This window comes from Trichechus manatus, unplaced genomic scaffold (genome assembly GCF_000243295.1).
Source record: "Trichechus manatus latirostris isolate Lorelei unplaced genomic scaffold, TriManLat1.0 scaffold00025, whole genome shotgun sequence".
Taxonomy (NCBI): Eukaryota; Metazoa; Chordata; class Mammalia; order Sirenia; family Trichechidae; genus Trichechus; species Trichechus manatus.
In genome coordinates this window covers 14,199,981-14,225,047 of record NW_004443961.1, presented here as the reverse complement: position 1 = coordinate 14,225,047, position 25,067 = coordinate 14,199,981, and the positions used below count along the sequence as shown (strand labels likewise).

Sequence of the window (25,067 nt, the reverse complement as noted above, 5' to 3'; positions counted from 1 at the left end):
ACCTTAACTCATGGTGACCCCATGTGTTTCAAAGTAGAACTGCACTCCATAGGGTTTTTAATGGCTGTGACCTTTTGGAAGTAGATCGCCAGGCCTTTTCTCCGAGGCACCTGTGGGTGAATTTGAACCACCAACCTTTTGGTTAGTAGCTGAGTGTTTAATTCTCTGCACTACCCTGGGACTCCTATGCTTTACTGTAGGCAGCTTATAATACCTCCCACGTTCTTTACTGTTGTGTACCTCTTGCTTTTCCTTCTGTTTGTGGTATCTTTGTTACTTTTCTTTTCCTGGATAACTTTTACTTATCTTTTTACACTGAAGCCAGAGTTGACGTCCTACAGGAAGTCTTGCTTGAACCCCAATTTAGTGAATCTCCATCTTCTGTGCCCCAGTAACATCCTATGCACGTCTCGTATTAACCACATTGTACTAAACTCTTTTTATGACTCTTTTCCCCATTAGACTGTTAGCTCCTGTAAGCAAATACCGTTTCTTATTCATCAGTGTATCTACGTAACCGGTATGTAAACCTGTTGCCGTCAAGTTGATTCCAACTTGTAGAGACCCTATGGGACAGAGTAGAACTGCATGATAGGGTTTCCAAGGAGTGGCTGGTGGATTCGAACATGCCTACCTTTTGATTAGTAGCTGAGCTCTTAACTGCTGCTCCACCGGGGCTCTGACTGGTACATCCCGTTGCCGTAGAGTCGATTCCGACTCATAGCGACCCTGTAGGACAGAATAGAACTGCCCCATAGAATTTCCAAGGAACGCCTAGTGAATTTGAACTGCCAACCTTTAGGTTAGCAACCATAGCTCTTAACCACTGTGCCGTCAGGGTTTCCAAAGACTGGCAACATAAGGGAGCCTTAATGAATATTTGTTGAACTAAGTGACTTCAGCTCATTGCTGTGACATTGAGGTCTTAGTGAAGTTTCTTGGATCAGTGGTGACTAGATACCAGTTGGCTGTTTCAAAAACATCTGTAGAGAAATTTTTTTGAAAATTATTGATTCTGAGCTTTATTCCATAAAGAATTGTGATTCAGTGAATCTGGAATGGGGCCTGGTAATATATATTTTTTAAAAAGCTTCCTATTTGATTCTGGTTTGTTCACAGTTTGAGAACAATTGTGCTAGTTTATTATTGTATGTATTACATTATATTTTATGTGAAAGGTAGCCCCTAGATCTCATACAGTAATTTATTGTTTAAACTTCAGAAGTTGTGTCTACTAAAGTATAGATATACTGAAGTCATGTTTTTGGTACCATATTGACAGAAGCATCTTAACTTTAAGTTTCTCCTTTGGAGGTCTGTTGCAGTTTGTTAACTCTCTACTGAAAAAAAAAAAAAGATCCCATTTAAACAGGAGTCTTCCTGAATTGATAGTAATAAGATGACTTGGGCTTCATTCCATGAATTTAAATATTTTTGGCAATTTGTAATTACTTTTCACTTTTTATTACAGTTTTTCAGAATGATTTTTAAGCTTTTTATTGTGGCATAACATGTACATTAAGGAGCCCAAGTCTTAAGTGTACAGCTGAGTGAACTTTTACATTTGAGTGGTTAAGAGCTTGGCTGCTAACCAAAAAGGTCGGCAGTTTGAACCCACCAGCTGCTCCTTGGAAACCCTGTGGGGCAGTTTTCTTCTGTCTTATAGGGTTGCTGAGTCAGAATTGACACCCTGAGTCAGAATTGACTTGACGGCAACTTACCATTTATTTTTATAAATAATACCCATAAAGCACTCAGGTATAGAATATTTCTATCTATAGACGGAACATTTCTAGTCCCTCAAAGGTTCCCTGATGTCTATTTCTTGTTAATATATAACCCTCCACCAAAAGATAACCACTATTTTGACTTATAGGCCATCAGTTAGTCTCATGATTAAAGCTATTAAAAATTTTTGTACATATCTTTTGGTAGTATATGTAGTCATTTCTCTTGGATTTACACATGGAATTGCTGGATTATAGGATAGACTTGTGTTTACCTTCAGTATATAATGCCAATTTCCATTATTGATAGCAGTTCACAATGAAAAATGGAAATTAAATTATTTGAAGCTGATGGTGAAATTTGAGTATCAGGAGACTTCTCTTTGTTTGCCAGAGTCATTTATATTATCATAAAAAGAACCCAACACACAAAGAAAACTAAATAAGCCATTTTATAGGTACCATAAATGTAGTTTTGTTTTAGTCAAATAGTTTTTTTCTATATAAATAATTTTGTTTTTTTCCTTCTCCTTAGGCCCATCTTTCCTTGTGGGTTGGCAGGCAGATAAATAAGGCTGCAGAATGGGTCTCCGGATTCACTTTGTTGTTGACCCACATGGTTGGTGCTGCATGGGTTTGATTGTCTTTGTCTGGTTATACAATGTTGTTATAATTCCCAAAATTGTCCTCTTTCCTCACTATGAAGAAGGACATATTCCAGGCATATTAATAATAAGTAAGTTTCTAGCTCTTTATTTATTTCCTTGTATAATTAAAAATTTTTCTCACTGTGAATGTTTTTGGAGTATAGTGCCACTATGATTAGCTTTGTTTTAATACCACTGTGTTATTAATATTAAATTATTTACTATATTATGGAAGTTTTAAAAAAGAATGATCTTTATATATTTTGCAGGGTTAGATAAATGTGATCTATCTCCATATTCTCTAACTCTGCAAAATATATAAAGGTCATTTTGTTTAAAAAAAAACAAACAAAAAACTGGCACAGCAGTGGTGTGTGTATTTTGGAACCCTGGTGACGCAGTGGTTAAAGCACTCTACTGCTAACTGAAATGGTGGTCTGAACCCACCAGCCACTTGCGGGAGAATGATGTGGCAGTCTGCTTCCATAAAGATTACAGCTTTGGAAACGCTATGGGGCAGTTCTACTCTGACTCATATGGTTGCTATGAGTCAGAATCAACTCGATGCTGCGGGTTTTGGTGTATATTTTTGATGTTTCTGTTTTGTACTTGCAAATACGGAGTTTTAAGAATGGAGATGGTGTACATTACTGGGAAATGAGAATTTCATGATACTAAAATTGTTAATTATAATGTTATAACAGTTTGAACTTCTGGATAACTCTTTTCTGGCAGTGACTTTCTAATGATTAGAAGAATCTGATCAGAATGATATACTTCACATGTCCATGGCACTTACAGTTTCCGTGTACATGGCCTCATTTTGACCTCATAAGAGCTGTGAGAAATCTCTGTATTGTACAGATGAGGAAACTAACCAGCACCATGTGGGCAGTCCTGGAGCCAGCGGGCCAACTGTGTTTCTGTTCCATGTGCCTTTTCTTTTGTAACAAAATGGCCTGTGTTCTTACTAATTTCACATGTAGAATTGTGGTGACTGAATCTATTCCCTCGCTGTCAGTTTTTCTGGTTTTTCATTTTAAAATTTAAAAGTTTCTGTATTCTTTATTTTCAAATTATGTATCTTAAGATCCATCAGAAGGGGCAGTTGAACTTCACTTATTCAGAGTAATGTTGAAGATAGCCAGTTAGAGTTAATGAAAAAGTTTAATAATTGACTTTTTTTAAAAAATGGTGTTTTGATCCATTCAAATATAGCACATATAGTAATTAGTAGGGAACCCATTCATTTATGTCATTACTAGTAAGGAATTTCTGTTAATAAAGACTCTGATTTATAGCAAGGTTATCAGTTACTATCCTGCAAAAATAAGTACATTAAAGATAGTTTTCTTGGCATTATTTGTGAGTGAAATGGACTAGTCATTAAATTTTTTTCATCTTTCAAAATTATTAATTCTGATGGTACTAATTAAAATACTCATTTTAAACTTTAAATATGCTTGTTGATAAAATGTTTTGAATGGTAACTGATTTGTTTCTTTCTTTTAAAGTATTCTATGGCATTTCCATATTTTGTTTGGTTGCCTTATTGAGGGCCTCAATAACCGATCCAGGAAGACTTCCTGAGAACCCTAAGATCCCACATGGAGGTATGGTATTCTTCAGATTTGAGACTTTTATTGATGCCAGAAGTATCTTTTTAATGTATTTCATTGACTTTAATATGTCTTAGCTACATACATGTTATCTAACGCTACTTTCAAGCCTTTGCTCAGATATTCCCTTTCCAGACTTCTCTGTTTAAAATTAAAACTCCCACCTGACTCTTCCATCCCCTCACTCCCTGGTTTCCTTTTCAGTTTACTTGTTTGTTTGTCCCCCTCCTTCCACTCTATAGCTCTCTAGTTAACTCTGTGAGGGTGTAGATATTTTCTTTTGCTTTCTTCATTTGTTCAGTGCTGTATCCCTAGTGATCAAAACAGTCTCTATTACTTAGTAGATGCTGGGTATGTATTTGTTTAATGGTTACATAATTACCTGAGAAATTATATTTTAATTTAATAAATAAATTTTCTTGATGTCATTTATCGTATGATATTATAAATACATTACTTGGTAAATGTTTGTAGTATTATGGATACTATTGCCTGTATTTCTCCAGATTCTAACAATTCAGTGAAAATTTTGAAAGCCTCTTTTATTCTCATTCCAGTTGAAGGGAATATTTGATCATCCTAGTGCATAATAATCATTCCACCCACAAAAATGAATTGAAAATGTATTTTTTTGTTTTATTGTATGCCAGATATAGTACAAAAAATCCAAAAACCAAACCCACTGCCGTCGAGGCCGTTCTGACTCATAGGGACCCCGTAGGGTTTCCAAGGCTGTAAATCTCTACAGAAGCAGACTGCCACATCTTTCTCCCTCAGAGTGGCTGGTGGTTTGGAACCAGTGACCTTTCAGTTAGCAGTCAAGCACTTCAACCACTGCAGTACCGGGGTTCCTTCATTTGCTATATAAGCTGTGAGAACTCTCTGCACTTTTTTTGTTGTAAGAAATTTATGTGTCTTTGACGTGCATTACAGAGCCAGAATACTTTTTATAGTGGTTCCCAAACTTGCTGCACATTAGGATCACCTGCGGAGCATTTAAAACTTCCCAATGCCCTGGTGACACTCCATATTTATTAATTCAGAGTGGGGGCAGGGGGAGGGCATGGGAGCCAGGTATCATTTATTTTAAAGATCCCAGGTGATTTCAGTGTGCAGTAAAGTTTGGGAACTGATGCACTAGTTCTTCACAAAATCAGTTTGAAGGGGAAAGTCACTTATAGAGACTCCTGAGTTCCTGTTTGTTGTTTTTTGAGACCCATCATTTAAGGGGCTTACTGGGCCTTGCAAGTTTAGAGGTTAAATGGGAATGACATGACACTCATGTTTATGTAGCTGTGGAGGTTTCTCAGAATCTCTTCTCTTCACAACTGGCTTAACCAAAGGCTCTCTACACTATCGCGTACATGTATTACCTACTTCAAGTCGAAAACTCAGTGGCCCCAGAAAATGAAGCAGGCTTTTGCTCATTTAGAACTCATTTTAAATGAACTCTTTAGTTCACAGGGGTCAAAAACTCAACTGCCTGTATGTGCCAGACACTACAAGTCAGGAGCAGGGCCAGGTAGGAACTATTTCGTATCGAAAGTCTCATACTTTATCTAAAGGAAATGACTCCCGCACAGCTGCAGTGAAGTTGTCGTGTGTGCCCGATACTATTAGATCTTACAGTTTTTTAAGAGATAACAGAGAATCCCAATTTTTATGGAACATTTCGTGATTTAAAAAAAAAATGTTGGCAACTAATTCAAAATTTTAAAAAGATTGTGAAGATAAATTTTATTTATGGTTCTGAGTCTTCATCTAACCACTGTGTTACCTTTAGCTTATGGACTCTAGGGATTGAAAACACCGTGGCATCTTGCTGACTATTTGGATGTCTGCATTATATCTTGTTACTGTTGGCGTTTGCCCTGTTTTCCTATACTGAATCCAGAAAACTTTCTTCTTGCCCAACTGAAAAAAATGCATTGTTTTATCATATCTTAATGTTTCCAAAGTCTTTTGGGACCTCATATCATATGATCCTCATGGTAATTGTATGAGATGGATAGTCTGGGTAATCATAGTCAGGAGCATAGATTGTCCTTTCTAGATCACACAGCTGGTTGCAACAGAGCTGGGGTGAGATCCAGATCCTTGTCTCCATCATCTTTCTATCGTGAATCTACACAGAGATGAATAATTTTAACTCTTCATTCACCTGTGCTTTGATTCTGGGGAAAACTGAAATCATCACATGCTTTTTGGTTATGGTTACTTGATTCATTTGTAAATATGATTTTAACTTAGTAAAAAAAAATAAAACTTTAACTGTGAAAAATAATATAGCCTGACGAAAGAGTTGAGGCTGTAAAATAGTGGTTTGTTCAGCAGTATTGAAGGTTGAGCAGTTTCATATCATCGAGTTCTTCAAAAAAGGAAATGTTTATGATTTTAACCATTTTTATTTAATTATTCTGAAATAATTTTACATACCTTTCTGTTTTCTTAGACACAATAACTTGTATATTGAGACCCAGTATACGTATATGCCCAAATATGAGGCAATTTGAGTATAAGCGAATGCCCCATTTTCCCAATGATACGATCCCTAGAACTTGATTATATAAACTTCTGGGCATATAGATGAGATGGTCAAATGAAATTGTTGAATATCTATTCATATTATTCAAATTATTCTGTAGTTACACATGCATGTTTGAAATAACAAAAACAAAATAATACTTTAATTTAAAAATATTACCTTTACCACTTTGACATTCTATGAAATGATTTTATTCAAGATCTTTAAAAAACAAACAAACAGCTTTTTTGTGTATAATTCATATAAAACCCAAAAACCTACTGCTGTTGAGTCGATTCTGACTCATGGCTGCTCTGTAGGACAGAGTAGAACTGCCCCGTAGGGTTTCCAAGGCTGTAAATCTTTATGGAAACAGACTGCCACATCTTTCTCCTGTGGAGCGGCTGTTAGGTTTGAACTAGTGACCTTTCTGTTAACAGTCTATTGCTATAAGCACTGTGCCACCAGGATCATAATTCATATACCATATATGATTTCTATAAGCACTGTGCCACCAGGATCATAATTCATATACCATATATAATTTCTATAAGCACTGTGCCACCAGGATCATAATTCATATACCATATATAATTTACCCATTTAAAGTGTACAATTCAGTGGCTTTTTAGTATAGTCACAGAATTGTTCGACCATCACCACCACCGATTTTAGAACATTTTTATCATTAAACTCTTAACTTGCATGTTTGAGTGTTTTACATTACTAGAGGCACTTTAGGAGCCCTGGTGGTGCAGTGGTTAAGAGCTATGGCTGCTAACCAAAAGTTTGGCAGTTAAAATCCACCAGCCGCTCCTCAGAAACCTTATGGGGCAGTTCGACTCTGTCCTACAGGGTCACTATGAGTTGGGATTGACTTGACGGCAACGGGGTTAGAGCCACTTTTGACACAGTATTACAGAGCAAACGTCTTAATTCCACTTAGGTTGTTTTAAATATAGCATGTTTTGAATTTGTCTGATGCTGTCCCTCACAATTTTGCCCCAGGTTGTAAGTGTGCATATAATTGCATATAATAAAGATCAGCGTCCGGTATTCACTCATATTTTTGCTTTTTCCCTTCCTTTTCTATTACTTTTTAAAGGTGATATGTAAGATACTTGTTGACAGTGATTTCCTACACTGGCAACTGATTCTGTCAGGGGACCTCTATTAGGACCCAAACCTTGTACTGATTTTGATAGTTTCAAGTTATATTTTTCTCCCCAAAATATTACTTTGTGATTTAAGATAGAATAATTGAAAGACGATCTCTTAATATGAGAGTCTTTTAAAAGACTCAGTAGAAGGTGACACCTTCCTTTCTGAAGGATAAAGAAAACAGAACAAAAGAAACCTTTTTAATCATTCAGGCGTTTAAGGCATTCATAAGGATCCAGGTTAAACAATATAATGCTATTTTGTCACATTAAATATCTTCAATCTTTTATGGGGTTTGTTTTTTTTTTCTTTGTTTTATGTTTTGATTTTTCTTTCCCTAAAAAAAATTTATCTGTGTAATGAAACCCTGGTGGTATAGTAGTTAAGCACCACAGTTGCTAACCAAAAGGTCTGCAGTTCAGATCCATCAGGTGCTTCTTGGAAATGCTGTGGGGCCCGACTCTATCGGGTCGCTATGAGTTGGAGTCGACTTGATGGCAACGGGTTTGTTTTTTTGGTTTCTATAATGTATTAAGTTTGCTATGATTACCGCAAATTATCAGTTAGAGTCTCTTTTTCAACCCTGAAGAGGGAAAAGGAAAAGACTAAGAGATGGTGTATAGATATGTAGGATAGATTAAGATTGGTGGTATTTTTTTTTTTAATTGCTACGAAAAAATCATTTATGTCCCGGGAACCTTAAAATCTAAATTTACATTTTATAGACGATACTTAAATTGAATTTCTAGATTTTTACAGTAACGATGTCTTCTTTGTTTCCAGAATACATTGTTTGTGTGTGTGTGTGTGTGTGTGTGTGTGTCTGTGTGAAAATGTGAATTCACATAGATGTTTCTTATTTTGGATGCCTTAAATTTAGCCAAAGGAATGGTTCAAGCTCTTTGTTTAAACACATTTGTTGTCTAGACCAGAGATTGGCAAACTTTTTCTTTTCTGTAAAGGGCCAGATGGTATATATTTTCAGCTTTTGGGCCATACAGTCTCTGTTGCAACTACTCAGCTCTGCCATTGTAGTACAAAAGCCGTCATAAATGATATGTAAATGAATGGGTGTAGCTGTGTTCAAATACAACTTTATTTATGGACACTGAAATTTGAATTTCATACGATTTTTACATGTCACGAATTATTTTAAAAAATTTTTTTTCAATAATTTAAAATAATAAAAACTCTTCTTAGTTCACAATTTGTACAAAAACAAGTGATGGGCTGAATTTGCCCACAGACTGTACCTTAGTTTGCTAACTTCTGGTCTAAACTACAGAATTGTAGGCGTTCTCTGACGGTAACCAAATACTCTCTTCTGAGACTACAGCCTTTTAGGTATGAAAGGAAGAATTCATTCTCTAGAATATTATGTGTTGCTTTCTTTGAAATTGCGAGTAATGAATACATCATATTTTTGTTTTCAGGGACTAGTTTAAGAACGTAAAGTTTGTATGTTGTCTTTTCAATGAAAACTGGGTAATTGTGTTAGTAGTATGAAGAATCTACTTCATGTCTGTATTCTTTGCAATATATGAATTCAAAGTTTTAGCCTAACATTGGGATGTTTGGGAGCATCCAGCTAAGTGGGAAAAAACTGACATGCTTGTTACATCACGTTATATTACATATTAAATGAGTTTCCATCTCACAGTTTAACTATCTCTAAATTAAGCTTTAATATTGTTGTTCTTTCACATGATATTGTTTTCATTAAAAGAAGAACTGTTAGTAAGAAATCAAGGAGGATTTTATTTAAAAATGAGACTTTAAATGTAAAAGATAATTTCTCAACTTTTATATTATTGGAACAATTATTTTGACATAGGTTTTATTCACATTTTATTGATTTCTTTAGAGACGTCTGTATCTATTGCTGAGTCGTAGTACAGCTGCCCCATAGGGTTTCCAAGGCAGTAACCTTTACGGAAGCAGACTGCCACATCTTTCTCCTGCGGAGCAGCTGCTGGGTTCAAACCACTGACCTTTCAGTTAGTGGCTGAGCACTTAACCACTACAGCCAGGGCTGTTACAGACATCTATAGCGAAATGTTTTTTCTAACACTTTGCTGTATAAAATTGCAGCATATTGATGTCACTTCTGTCCAATAAACTAAAAAAGTGGAATTCAAATAAGAAAAATATCTTTAGACAGTTGAAGACTACCTACTAGTATCTTCTTTTACTTATATTTAGAATAGTTCATTTCTTAGTTGTAAACTTTTCATACTTCAGTAAGCATTCAGTGAGCGCCTCCTGTGTGTTTCTTTTTAATGAGGTTATGTGGTAGTTTAAATATAACTGATGGAAGGTATAAGGATTTTGTACAAGTACTATCCCATTTCAACAAATATGAAAAACATACATTCTTCATAATAAAGCAGTTGTCTTGTCTTGGTAGATGACTCTCCTATATAGTTTTTATGTGTCTGCTTACAGCAGTTTATAATGAAAACAAGTGCTTTTTCTCTTTATTTCTGAAAACTTAGTGTTTCTAGCACAGAGTGTTATTGTGTGCTCTTTTCACTTTAGGCTGGAGGAAACTGTTACTTGGCCATAGGGCAGAGTTTTGTAAAGAACTCCTTTCTTCCATTAAATAGCGGTTGTCTTCTAACCTTCACTACCGAAAGTATTGATACCTCCTAAACTCATCTGACATCCTTCTCCAGCTCCCATACACAATCCAAACAAATCCACTGATAATAAATAAAAAAAAAAAAAAAAAAAAAATGATTTAGAGAAACCAAAAACCAAAACCAAACCCATTGCCATGGAGTTGATTCTGACTCATAGCGACCCTATAGGACAGGGTAGAACTGTCCCATTGGGTTTCTAAAGAGCAGCTGGTAGATTCGAACTGCTGACCTTTTGGTTATCAGCCAGAGCTCTTAACCACCGTGCCACCAGGGCTCTGATTTAGAGAAAGAAGGGGAGAAATACCATATATTTTTCAGTGAGTTTATAATGTTGTTTAGATTTATTAATCTGCTACAACCAGGGCTCAGCATCATTTCTTCTTTAGTGTGCTTACATAATGTTATTTCCAGAAATTAATTCATTTAAATAAAATTCTCTTTAATGTAATATTTTAGTTGTACTTTAGGGTTTTATCATTGAATTTTACTTATGTTTTATTTAGAAATATGTCCAAAACCCAAACACATGGTTTTCTTTCCCTTACTTTGACTATAATAACAATGGTATCTTATTTTATAGTGTTTAAAATTAGAAAATACAAAATAATACACGCATGGAATGGAACAGCAATGTTTACAACGAATGCATTTACATTGGAGATGTAGAAGAAGTAATATCTCTCAGATATATTTTGAAGACTTCCTATGAAACCTTGTAAACATTTTATAGTTTTATTTCAACTTCTAGTCATCTGCTTTCATTAAATGGATTTTAATTTCCTTCTATAGAAAGGGAGTTCTGGGAACTCTGTAACAAGTGTAATCTGATGAGACCAAAGCGTTCCCATCACTGCAGCCGCTGCGGACACTGTGTCAGGAGAATGGATCATCACTGTCCGTGGTAAGAGAAGACTAATTCACTCTTAGCAAAAGTAAGAAAGAGTAGGAAAAAATAAAAGTTCTTATCAGGTTTAAAAAAAAAAAAAATTATATTAAAATAACACAATTTAAAAAATTTTTAATAAGGAATACCTTTACATGATTGTATAGTTCTATCAACTTCTCTCAAAGTCATTTTTCCAGAGGTCCTGTCTTTCCTAAGAAGGAGAAATTTGAGCAGAGAACAGTAAGAATTAACATGCACGCAAATATTGCAGAATAATTATGGTGGTTGTGTTAAATGAGACAGTGTGTATAGAGCAGTTAATACAGTATCTGGCACATAGAAAATAAAAACACTTAAGTAGTAGCTGTAATTATTTCTACTTGTAATAAACTCAATATATCTTATTGTTTGTATCCCCCTTTACATTTGTTTAGTTTGGTATTTTCAGATTCCCTGATACCCCCTTCCTCCCTAATTAAGCCTCTTTCAGTATCAAACATTGGATATAGGCATTAACACTACATCCATGTTGGATGTGTGTGAGTGGTAGATGGCTGATTCTGCTGTTCTGCCAATATCTTTTGTTAATAGGGGGCTTTTGTAATATTTAAACAAAATGTTCAGTTGAGAAACAGAATTTTTAAAACAAGTGCAGTGAGAATTCTGCATTGTATCTCATTTCAAAGCTGTCACAAAAATCTGTGAATAAGATATTTATTTAATTCTGTTTTCCAAGCATTGGATGGATCTCTGTATAAATATTTAAGTTTGTATAGTGTAGCACTTTATAAATATATCTCTATACATAAATATTTGTTTTATACATACATGCATGCATATATGCGAAGTTAACTACATATAACTAAATTTATAACTGCATTTATCTAAAATTGGCTCAAGGGTAGAGTTTAGCTTTCCCTAATAATTATAATCAATTTAGAGTTTCCTTTATTTTTGATAACTTATTTTTATAGCATACCTAATTAGTTTTAGTGGAAATTTAGTTTTTTACTATAAATTGATAATTTATATAGAAGGTGATTTCCTGAGATTAGAAAAAAATAAGACTATTTTAGATAAAAGCACTTTATTACTGTATAAACTTGTAAAAAAATGCCTAATTTTGTCAACAAGAGAGTAAAGTGTATAACAGGTAGTAGGTATTAAAAAAAATGTGCCTTCGTTAACTCCCAAGTGATTTTTCTAAACCTCAGTGATCTGTTTACAATCATAATAGTTATAGATTAAAAAAAGCAAGTGAAATATGTAATCAGATAAGTGGTGATCACACCGAGAAACTCAGTTTCATCCTTTTTAGCATAATATTTCCGACTAACTAAAAATATAATAAATGTTCACGATAAGGTTGGAAATTGATGCATCTTTTTAAAAGAATGCAATCATTTATTTTTAAGATGAATAAATAAATCGTCAACTAGGAAATGTTTTGTACTATATAGAGACTAGTGATAGTACTTATGTGTTTTTAAGGAACAAAGACTGACTTGGTTACAAAATAAAGTGCTGTTTAACCTAAATTCTAAGATGGGGCTGACTTCTTTGTTTCTAGTCCTTGTTTCCATAGTTTTAGTCGGGTTCTCAGACTATCGGTGGGAGGGAGATGGGAAATAGAAAAGTTTGGAGGATAGAAAAGGAGAGTAGAGTAGGGACTTAAATAAATTAAGCAATCTTCCTGCATATTGAATTCTGTAGTAGAACAGCGCTGAGATATTCGGAGGGTGAAGGAAATAAATGTACAGTATGAATTGGAAGCAAGGAGAATCTTGATGTTTTAAAAAATTGCATTATCTCAGTTGCCTAGCAGTTTTAGATTCAGGGTCAATTCTCAGATTGCCTCAGGGTTTCTTAAATATTTCTGACTCTGATCACTCTAAGTAGTTTAAATGCTGCAAAAAGAACTCTTACTTATTGATTGAGTACCTTAGTGCTGCTTTAAGCTCTGATTAAGAATACTGTGATCATAGCAGTTATTTCTCAGACTTTGGAGACAGGAAGAATGGGACAAGAAGTCATTTTTCAAACAACAGCTGTTTACCAAGCATTTTTTGACTGGGCACATAAGCACACTTCTCTGATAGCACTGCTTAAAAATAGCAAAACACAGTGTGTATTTTCTTGTTTACTAAGCATGAGCTCTTGACTCCCAAGAAATGCCTTTTGGAGGTTTTCAGTTCTGTATTTGATTTGAAAAAATAGTTTAACAGTCCACCTCAAAAGAACAATTTAATTTAGGAACCGAACCTATTATATCTTTTTTTTTTTTTTCAACAGTGACAACTATTTTGAAATTAAATAATTTGTGCAAGATAATTTATAGTTTTGAGCTAGAGTTTTCTGCTAGAATTTTAAAATACTTTGAAAATTTTGAGTTAAATAATTAAATTTTGAACAATAAAATACTGAACTTTAATTAGCTTTGAAAATTTGGGGATTGTAACATTTACATCTCTGTTAGAGTTCACTATTACATTGACGGATGTGTAGCTTTTAAGTATTTGTAAGTTGTTTTAAATTTATTTTTTTATTCTTAGCACCCAACCAAGGATAGATTTTAAGAGTAAGAAAAGTTGTGAATGTTTAACAGTTATGTTGGAGAGGCAAGTCTAAGTTGTGTTACCTAGTGCACTGTAGATTAGTAAGTAAGCACAAGTAGCCTGTGCGTACCGTACTTATTGGGTAATCCATCCCTGGTAGCGCTGTAATGGAAGAGTAATATACGTAAGAAGGTTCTTGTTTTCTTGGCTGCTATCTTTTCTAATGGTTCATCCTCTTGCAGCTTGTTTAACTCCATCCTGTTTTCATGCCAATAAAACAAGACTACCTTCTGCTCTTCCTGCCTCACTGGGTTGCTGTGAGTTGAAGTGGGATCATACACATGGACTTTTCTATGTATTATTGGTTTTCGGTTTGAGAGGCTTTAGCATATCTCTGTGAAGTTGAACCGAAGTTAAGTTGAGTGTGTTTATTTTTAGTTTCATAGTCCTGCTAATCCTAAAATTAACACCTTATTGATGTTTAAAATATTGTCTTTTTCATTTTTTCCCTTCAGGATTAACAATTGTGTTGGTGAAGACAATCATTGGCTTTTTCTGCAGTTGTGTTTCTACACAGAACTTCTTACTTGCTACGCACTGATGTTTTCTTTCTGCCACTATTATTACTTTCTTCCACTAAAAAAACGTAACTTGGTAAGAAATGTTTATATCCACTGATGTTAGAGCAGCTGTAGCGTACAGTTACTAACATATGTAGTTCCTTTAAGAGCAGAATATTGCAAACAAAAACAACAACGAGAAAGGCTTTTTCCTCTTGACTTTTAATAGTAATGGTAGGATCATTGTTTAGGGTGCTTTAAAAGGTTATCCTTACATATACCATTTGAGGCAGTGCTTTTCCTATTTTGTAGCATTGCAGTAAATGTTAATAAGACTTGCCCAAGATATGATGACAGTAGCGATGATGAAGATAGCAGCAACTAGAATGTTTGAGTCCTTAGCTGTGAGCTATGTGTCTATCACTGTGCTGTGGGCCTCGAATCCATTGGTATTTTAATGCTCATAACAACAATATGAGGTGGGTACTGTCCCCGCTGGCCCCCCCCCCATTTTTCTAGATGAGGATACAGACTAATGGAGATTATTGAAGGCATAAAGCTAGGAAATGATTATTCAGCTGGCTCTAATACCAGTAGAGCTGGAATTAGAATTCAATATTCCATGGTTTTTTTTTTTTTTTGCTAGTATTCATTCCACTGTATTTGATCTTAGATTGTGTTTTCTAAAAATACTGTGTGTGTATATGTGTGTGTTATGTACAGAGATTGAGAGGAGAGGGTAAAGAGGGGGAGAGAGTGAGAGCAAGCAGGTGAACGTAAGAGTCCATGTGAGGGAGCAAGGTAGAGAGGGAAAGAGAGGGAAGAATAGAACCCCTGATGGCAAAAAGGCTTTTCTTTCCCATTTATACCATTTTTTACTGTATAAATCTTTTCTGTTACAAAAATAACGAATTTGGTGGTGGTTTTTGGTGTTTGGTGATGTCAAGTCGATTTCGACTCATAGTGACCCCATGTGACAGAGTAGAACCGCCCTATAGAATTTTCTTGGCTGTAATCTTTATGGAAGCAGATCTCTAGATCTTTCTCCTGCAGAGCTGCTGAGTAGGTTCGAACTCCTAACCTTGCATTTAGCAGCCAAGCTCTTAATTGTGTAAATAGTATTAATTTTACCATCTTACTGTTTATATTTGACCCATCTGTTCTTTCTTTGTTTCTATTTTTCTCCTTTTTTTTTGCCCATTTCGGGATGTCAGTTTAAAAACAAAATTTTTAATTTATCTCTTCTGATGGCTTTTCTTCTTTTACTATTCTTTCAGTGGTTTCCTCAGAGATGAAAACATCTTCCTTGATTTTTTGGAGTCTAATATAAATTAGTACTTTTTCTGTTTACTAGCTAATGCAGTGACCTTAGAACATTTTAACTGTATTTATTGCCCCCTACTATCATCATTTTTGGTATTGTGGAGTTTCATATAGATACAGAACTAAAACACATGACAACAAGACTTTATTGTTGCTTATGAACGTTATGTGTTATAATACATATGTTATATGTAGTCAGTATTCATTTTGAAGTATCCATGTATTGATGCTTTTCTGTCTGGGATTATTATTTTCTGCCTTTTAGTACGTTTACTGGAACAAATTCTCCCAATTTTGGTTTACCTGAAGGTGTCTTTATTTCCCCTTCATTTTTGAAGAGTGTATTTGCTTATCATAGAATTATAGGTTGGTGGTGGTTTTCTTTCAGTTTTTAAGAGATATTATTCTTTTTATTGTGGTTTTTATCATTTCAGGTAGTTCTTACGTATACATGTACATTTTAACCATATCCCCAGGTGATTCTTATGTATCAAATGTAGATTTGATTCAGTATATATGGGGTGGAAGGGCAAATTCTCAGCAGGGGGTCAAACCAGAATGAAGCGGTTCAAACCCCTAATGACATGCCTTGGTATTGTTTTCTTTGTATTTTTCCTGTTTGAGGCGTATAACTTTCACTCTCCTTTTTCTGTGTTTTCCTTTTTTTCTTCCCTCTGTGCTTCAGACTGGATATTTTTTACTAATATATCTTCTGGATTATTAATCATCTTTTCTACTCTGTTTAATCTACTGTTAAACCCTTCTACTAAGTTCTTAATTCAGTTATTTCTCACTTTTAGAATTTTAATAGCTCACATCTCCGGTGCAGTTCTCCATTTTGTCATCTATTTTCTTGAACATTTTAATCAAAGCTATTGTCTGATAGCTTCAATATTGAGATCTCCTTACGAGTCTATTTCTATTGTCATCTTTTTTTCTTTTTTTCTCTCTTCGTTTTCAGATACATTGATCCTGTCCTCTGACATGCCTGATAAGTTTTTATACTGGGCATTGTATATGACCAGTTGTTGAGGATCTGGTTGATATTTTCTTTCTCCAGCGGTGATTCACCTTTTTTTTGGACAGGCGGTAAAAGAAAGCTCATCATGATCCAATCAGATGTTTGTATAGCAGATATTTCTAAGGCTAATAAGAGAACTTTGATCTTACTAAAGCAGTTCATTTGAAGGTGGCATTTATTGAACTTACATTTGTAAGGGTTTATGCTTGTTGGGTTTTAGTCTTTGTTAAGGACTAGTTTCAGTGTGTCTTACTCTTATGGCGTAGCCCTTTTCAGGGGTCTCAGCTGAAAAACAGGTGTTTAGTGTGGGCTGTGCCCTTCAGTTTTTGCTTCCCCAGCCCTCTGAGCCTACAGGAAGCTCTGAGCCTCCACTTCTACCTGGCCTTCATATAGCACTGCTTATGGAATGGCAAGTACGTTGAAGTAAAAAGCAGTGCAGAATATAGGGCTCACCTTAATGCATTTCTGTTCTCTCTAGGATCTTGCCCGTTTAAGTCCCGTCTGCTTTCCATTGTCTTCCAGTAGCTGTTTACTTATCAGTGATTGGATTTTATCTGGCTTTTTGTTGGTGAGAGACTTGGTCTCATATAAGCTATTCCCTCAAGGATGTCAGTGGCAGTAATGTTTTGTTTAAAAATCTTGTCAGGTGATTCTAATCAGTTCTACCTAATTTTACAACTCCAGGAGGTACCATTCATGTCATAGTCTGGGTAAAAATGGCATCCCTTGGAGTTGTGCACTGCAAAGCTCCTGTGGTCGTAAAGTTTAAGAACTGCTGTGCTATAGGAAATGAGACGCAAGATGAATTTTATAGGGCAGGTAGAGATTAGCCAGATGGAGAGAAGGAGGAAGTCATTGCTGGACAAGCGAACAACAAAACGCTTGAGGCAGTTATTGGAATAACTGGTCTTAAGGTGAAATTTGTTGTAAAATATCATCCATGTATCAAATATTTTGAAGGCCGACAGAACACCATACTTAACTACAGCAGATCTTTTTAAGATAACATTTGTTGTTATTTTTATAAAGGGAGGAAAAAATGAATATTACCAATAATTTTAGCACAAAAGTCACCATTATTACCATTGGCCTTTTAAAAAAATAGTGTTTTACAGTGGACTATACTTCAAACACTCCCATACACCATCAGGGGTTTTTTAACGAGTATTTGCCTGCGTCCTTTTCATTTTTCTCTAAAACAAACAAAAACAAAAAATACATCCAGCTGTTGATTATGTGTGTAAAGCTGACCAGAGCCTGATTCACCTTGTTACTGTTTCCATTACTTGGAATATGGAATAAAGTTTCTCAAAGGTCCCTAACTGTCTTTGGAGATTGCATTAATGAGCACTCTGCATCCTTCCTTTGGGAATACTGATGCACTTAAAGTATGTCATGGACTTTGACCCTAGAGTCTTCTGTCAGCCAAACTGAAGTGAAGGCTTGAGTCTGCGAAATGATCTTTTTTCTTTATATCCTTTCAGGTAGCTAGATGGCAGCATAGTATCTTCTCTAGCCCATCTTTAAATTCCAAAGCTCAGTGCTTGTTCTATAGCTTGTTTTATTTTTTTTAAGGGTGAGAGGTTGTGTTTTGCTTTTTTAATGTGAAAGTATTCATGCGAAGAGGTTACCCTTTGAACTTCCTTGTAATGGCACTTAACTTGTATTCAGTAAGTAATGAGTACATTATGGTTAAACCAGTACGGGGTTGCTATATTACTGTTAAGCACATGGGAAAGAGAGAGTTGAGAGCAAGCAGGCTTCTAATGTTGTTGTTGTTTAACTCATAGCCACCCTGTAGGACAGAGTAGAACTGCTCCATAGGGTTTCTGAGGATGTCGTCTTTATGAGAACAGATTGCCATGTCCTTTTCTCCTGTGGAGTGGCTGGTGGGTTCGAACCACAAACCTAATAAGCAGCCAAGTGCTTACTTAACATTGCACCACCAGGGCTCCCTAGGCTATTAGTAAATTCTAGGAAATGAACAGTTTGGGGAGTCTACTTTTCTTCCGTTTCTCTCTTCTTCCATCTTGTTTTCTGGGGAGCTCTTTCTTAGCTGGATTATTTTAATTGCTTTGCATTTGCCCCATTGTTTTTAGAGCAACTCATTGTTTTTAGATTTCTTCCTAACCATTACTTTTTAACTATCCATCTATCATAGACTTTCAAAGATTTATATGTTTTTACTATGTGAAGTTTTGAGGAAATATTTAATATATCCCTATTAAGGGAAGGAAGGAATAAGAGGTAAAGGAGGTAAGGAATTTATAGTTTATTGTGAAGCAGTCCCCAGATTTGGCATTTATTTTTTATGTTGTAAATTTTGATTTATATGCTAAGACTTACACTAAAGAAGACCCCCAAACCTAAAAAGAATTAGTATCACCATTTTTGAAATTAGGTAACTAAAATCACCCCAAAATTCTCGGTATTAAGAAGGAAAATACACCTCTAGAAAAATGGTAGAAACTTGAATAGTAGCTTTCATTTAAATGAATGTGGATAAATTAACTATTTTTAGTTAGAAGCTTGAGATGTTTGGAGAAGTTTTTCAAATGCTAGACATGAAGTTAGTTTGACTGTCATTTGCATTTATTATGCCAGTATAATACTGAATTTTACTTAAAATGAATGTCTTGGCTGTAAGTAGTGAGTGGAATGGAAATTATTGTAAAAATTTCAAAACCTGTAGAGTAGGGAATGATTTGGCATTTTTAATGAATAGAATAGCTGGATATTAAAGAAATGAATTTTGGCTTTTGACCAAGGTCCATATTTGACTGTTTTTCACATAATGATTTTAAATGTTTATGAGCAAAAACCTGGCCATTTGGTATATTATTAAATTATAATGTATTTCATTTTATTGAAGCTGGTTGTTTGCCAAAATCAATAATGGAAAATTATAGCCTTTTAATGTAATATGAAGATAGGTATCACTATACTTAAAGAGTATACTTCCTTAACCTTATTATATGTTGGTCTGTGAATATTTCATGAGTTATATATTTTATGATTTTTTTCAGTATTACTTTGGATTTGTAAGCACTTAATTTGCGGAAATTGCCTAATCATTTAAAATAGCCCTGAGATAATAAATAGTTCTCATTGTACAGATAAGGTAACTGAGAATCAGACCGATTCAATAACTTTCCCATCACAGCATAAGCACTTGGCAGAGGTGTGGTTTTTGTGCATTTCTGTCTGTCCCTAAGTCATGTTCTTTTTGTATTACCATGCTGTTTTTCCAACTTTTTGCATTTTTTTCTCGAGGAAATTTTTTAGCAATCTTATATAACATTGTTTATTTTCCAAAAAAAATACATGGGATTAAAAAGTATTAAAGCATCATAAAATCTGCTCTACAGAGAGAGCTCAGGTTGGTAAATTCATAATACTTCGCTATTTTCATTTTTCATTGAGGCAACCCTTAGTACTAGTTTGTCTAATGTAAGGACTGTCAAAATACATCTTATAAAGGCATTATAGTAGGTTAAAAACATTAAAAAAATACATGTCTGCTGGGAATCAGATATTGTTGGCAATGCTTACTATTTCTATTTGTGAAAAAATAAGTTTTTTTTTTAATTTGTGGCTATTAATGTTGTCAGAGACTGTGCAACTAATCATCAGTGGCATACCTCTTTAGTTCTAAAGTTATGTCTTTTAAATTGTTTTTAGATGAAGTAGATTCATTTGATTTCTAATTTATTATTTCTTTTATACTTATTTTTGGATAAAGGGTAAAAATTAACATACTAACTACATTTATGGCTATGAGAAGAGGGGGCTGACAGAAGGGGAAAGGGAGAGAAGAGAATTTTAATAAAGGGATATGCTGCCAATATTCAGAAGAGGAAAATAAATAATGTTTAGCAGTCCAGCCAATTCTGCAGCTAGGAAGATACATTATTATTATTCCAATTGGCTTGTGTCTAATAGCGTTGTTAAGAGATTTGATGTCAGATATAACTGTACCACAGAATTACTCACCTAGCCCTTTGGCTAACAAAGAATATAAATAGCAGAAGACTGGGTTGTACTTTGAATATTGGTAAATCTATTGTGTACTTTATTTTAATCTTTTCATATAATTGGTCTTAAAGTATCCTGAGTACTTCTGGTATTTATTGCTATTTTAAAAAGATATTTTAGACTTTAGTTAATAGCTTTTGTTTTCTTAATACCTACAGTAGTTTATTGTGGTCACTGAATATGGCTGAAATATGTTTTTGACTTTTGGGATATTTGACAAGAGTAGCCAAGAATAGTCAGAAATTAAGACTATTAAAAGATTAGTATGAAATGAAAATTATTTTTAATGGTGGCCTGAAAGTAATTTGGCTTTTTTGTTCATGTATTCTGAAATGCTAGTGGTAATATCTTCATTTGATAACCTTTTTTATTTTTTCTTGAAATGAATAGTGTCAGGTATATAATTAGTTTATAGAGAAAACTAGGTTAAGAATACCCTGTTATTCTAATTGTCAGTTCTGTGTCATTACATCCCCTATTCTTTTAGTGACAGATGGAACACAGAAACCTTGTAACAAGTCTTGACCTACAGCTCACTAAATTTGCTTATATAGTCAATTACTTACAAATGTTATAGCATTTAGCGTATTTTTACTTCTCTGTAAGACTGTTTCCATCATTTTGAGCTCGAATGGTTAAACCCTGGGCAGCAGTTTTGTTGTCTCTCTTCTTTTACCAAACACTGTAGCACTGCACTTGAATGGTAAATGTATCAAGAAAGCATTTTATCTTGTTTTCTTATTGTATTGCCCCTCCTTTTCTAGAATTTTTACTGCTAAAACATGGGAAGGCAGACAAAATAATTTTTCTGAAATATTTTACCCTCAGTCATGAACCTGGCAGTCAGGTGCTAGTAACATTTGCTCCCTAAGACAGTTCTATACTTATTTGTGCCAAAATTTAATGTATAATTCTGAACACTCAGTGGTAACCGTTAGAGAAATGTGAATAGTGATTTTTCCCTTTAAAGATGTTAATTTTCATTAGGATATAAGAAGACAGAAAAAGTACATTTTACCTGGGGGCAAGGGATGGAGGAGGGATGTATGGAATAAGCATGTAAGTTGTTTGCTTGTATTTTGGAATATAATGATACAACTTAAGCATTTTTCAGCTAAGGCCCATTCCCGAAAGTGCTGATAACCATACAGATATAAGAGGATTTTATTTTATGTGAGAGTAATTGCCACATGAACCTGCCTTCAATATGTGAGGTTGGTTACTTAGCCCTTAGATTTTTCAGATGTGATCTAAGTTATTTCTGTTCCTTAAAAACATAGAAAAACCAGATCCCTTCCAGGGGTGTAGTACTTCTCAATGGGGAGAAGGAGGATTTTAGGATTTTGTCCGTCCACCCCCTTCCCCCCCCCCCCCCCCCGCCATCCACTGGGACATTTAGTAATGTCTAGAGATATTTTTGGTTGTCACAACTGGGATAGTGTTGGTATCTCATGGATAGAGATAAGGGACACTGCTAAATATTCTCTAATGCACAAGTCTTCCTCCCCCCGCCCCCCAAAAAAATGATCCTAGCCAAAATGTCATTAGTGCTGAGGTTGAGAAACCCTGCAGTAGGGGGAAGATCACAAACGCACATATTCTGTCTCCAGTCTCGTAAAAAATATGAAAGAAGATAACAAAGTAGTTTTTTGGACAGAAATTTCTTCATACTGATTGATATAAAACTATTGTAATTTTTATAAAAGATAATTATTTTCAGAAATTATGAAAAACATTCGTTGAGTCATTCAGAAACATTTACTGAGTGCCTGCTCTGTGTGGATCTTTGTTCCAGGATCTGAGGATGCATCAGTGAACCAGAAAAAGTTCCTGCTCTTAAGGAGCTTACATTCCAGTTGCAGGAGACAGGCTATAAATAAATATATAGTATACCAAAAACCAAACCCATTGCCGTCCAGTCGATTCTGACTCATAGCGACCCTGTAAGAGAGTAGAACTGCCCCATAGGGTTTCCAAGGAGCAGCTGGTGGATTTGAACTGCCGATCTTTTGGTTAGCAGCCGAACGCTTAACCACTGTGCCACCAGCCAGCCATATTGACTAAGATGTGTGTCACTGCACAGGGATAAACAAATAAATGCAGGGAACAGAATGGGGTCCAAATCACCCATGCATGTATGGACACTTGATCTGCGATGACTGAGGAAAGCTTTTTTATTAAAACGTCTTGGAACAATTGGATATCTGTATAGTAAAGCTAAATCTCGACCCCTGTCTTTCACTGGGTGCAACAAATAAACATAAATTCCTGGTGGATTATTTACCTAAATGTGAAAAGCAAAACTGTAAAGCTTTTGAAGGCTTTAGAAGATAGTAAGAGGAGAATGTCATTATTACCTGAGTTGTGAAACATTGACAATATATGGTGTACAAGATAAGTATTATGTGGAACGATACAGCAGGAGTGATCATTGATGATACTGTCAGAGAAGGCCTTTCTGATAGTGACGATTGAGCAGAAACCTGAAACTCAAGCAAGTCATTCTGATATTGGAAGGAAGAGCATTCTAGGCAGAGGGGAAAACCACTGCCAAGATCCTGAGGTTGAAACATGGTTGACATTCTCAAGGAACAGTAAGAGGCCACTGTGGGTTGAATAGAGTGAGTTAGGGTGAGAGTAGTAGGAGACGAATTGAGAGCAGTGAGGGGTTGGGATTGGAGGTAAGTACTATTTTGTTGTGATTTTTAGTGGTTGGGACTGTTTTGTTAGGATTTTTAGTGGTTGGGATTTTGGAAGCTATAGAGGGTTTTGAACAGTTACACTATCTCATTTACATTTTAGAAAGAAAACTGATTGCTATGAAGAATAAACCGAGGGATAAGAATGGCAGCAGGAAGACCAGTTGCTATGCTGTAGAAATATCACCCAAGCATGAGATGATTATGGTAGTGGTAGAAGTGTTGAGAAGTGGCTCATTATAGTTAGAAGAACTAACAGGATTTGGTCATTATTTGGCTATGGAATATGAAATAGAAAGTGGAAAGTCAGGGGTGCAAGATTGCATGGCCTTACCAGCTGGAAGAATGGAGATACCGTTTACTGAGAAGGGAAGTCCTGGGCGAAGAGTAGATTTTAGGGGGAAGTTAAAGATTTTGGTTTTACGTGTTTCATTTGAAATGCCTATTAGACATCCAGGATCCCTGGTGGCTAAGTGGTTAAGCATTCAGGGGCTTACCAAAAGGTTGGGAGTTTGAAGCCACCAGCCACTCCTTGAAAACCCTATGGAACAGTTCTACTCTGCCCTGTAGGGTTGCTTTGAGTCGGAATTGACTTGATGGCAACGGGTTTATTAGACATCCAAGAAGAGATATTTACTAGGCAGTTAGATGTTGGAGTCTGGAGGTCATTGGAGTGGTCTGAGCTAAATACATAAATTGGGAACTTTCAGCTTCAGGATAATATTTAAAGTCATAGGACCTGATATGAGATTTTTTTGGGAGTAAGTGTTGCTAGAGAAGAAGCGGTCTGAAGACCAAGCCCTAGGACACTCTGAATTTTAGAGGGCAGAAAGATGAGGAGGAACCAGAAAGGTGACTAAGAACGAGCAGCCATGAAGCAAGAGGAGAACTGTGGTAAGAGAGAGGGCAAGAGTTAATAGTATGTTGAAGGAGAAAGTATGACAGTGGTTTATGGAATATAAACAAGTAGGAAGCCAAATGAAGGTATAGGGAGGGAGGAGGGGAGAGTGATGGACAGTGAACTGGTGGTTGAGTCAATGGTTTGGAGGTCCCGTTGAGGTTGAGAATTTGTTAGTATTGAGGGCCTACATAGAATTTGGATTGAGAATGGGATAGAAGACAAGATTATTGGAAGAAATGAATTCAAGAAATTCACAGACCTGGTATTGGAAGACATAAACATATATATATGGATGTTAAAGTCATTAAGAGATAAGACAGGAACTGTAAATTATTTGCTGCGTTGTAAGTAGCCAAATCTGATTTTTTGGCTGATTTGCATTTAGCTTGCATCAATAGGTGATGTCCTCACTACTGCTCAGTTTTGTAAAATTTTGAAATTTTAAATAGTTCAAGGAGTGGAGGACTCAATACTATAAAGTGTCATCTTCAATGGAGGCCCTATGAGAATCTCGTCAGGTTATATGTGCATGTATGCATAAGTGTGTGGTGAAACTTAAAAGCCTAATTTTAAAAATTTTATGGAAATACAAATTATTTAGAATCACCAAGACATTCTTGAACAAGATGGCATGACTTGGCCTACCCTACCAGGTATCAAGACTTACAACAAAGCCATATTGACTAAGATGTGTGTCACTGCACAGGGATAAACAAATAAATGCAGGGAACAGAATGGGGTCCAAATCACCCATGCATGTATGGACA

The 25,067-nt window shown here is 35.3% G+C and overlaps 1 protein-coding gene across 6 annotated transcripts in view; it reads left to right on the top strand.

The window, feature by feature from the left end:
* The window catches only part of ZDHHC21 (zinc finger DHHC-type palmitoyltransferase 21), a 52,605-nt gene that overhangs the window by 12,282 nt on the left and 15,256 nt on the right, over positions 1–25,067 (top strand). For 2 of the 6 annotated variants that reach the window (XM_023728615.1, XM_023728616.1), the window contains exons 5-8: positions 53–2,463; positions 3,889–3,987; positions 11,110–11,221; positions 14,277–14,415. In XM_023728615.1, coding sequence (XP_023584383.1) covers positions 2,310–2,463; positions 3,889–3,987; positions 11,110–11,221; positions 14,277–14,415 — 504 coding nt within the window. In that variant the 5' untranslated portion in view covers positions 53–2,309. The remainder of the gene's footprint in view (positions 1–52; positions 2,464–3,888; positions 3,988–11,109; positions 11,222–14,276; positions 14,416–25,067) is intronic. The other 4 variants (XM_023728614.1, XM_023728611.1, XM_023728613.1 and 1 more) reach the window with 3 other exon arrangements.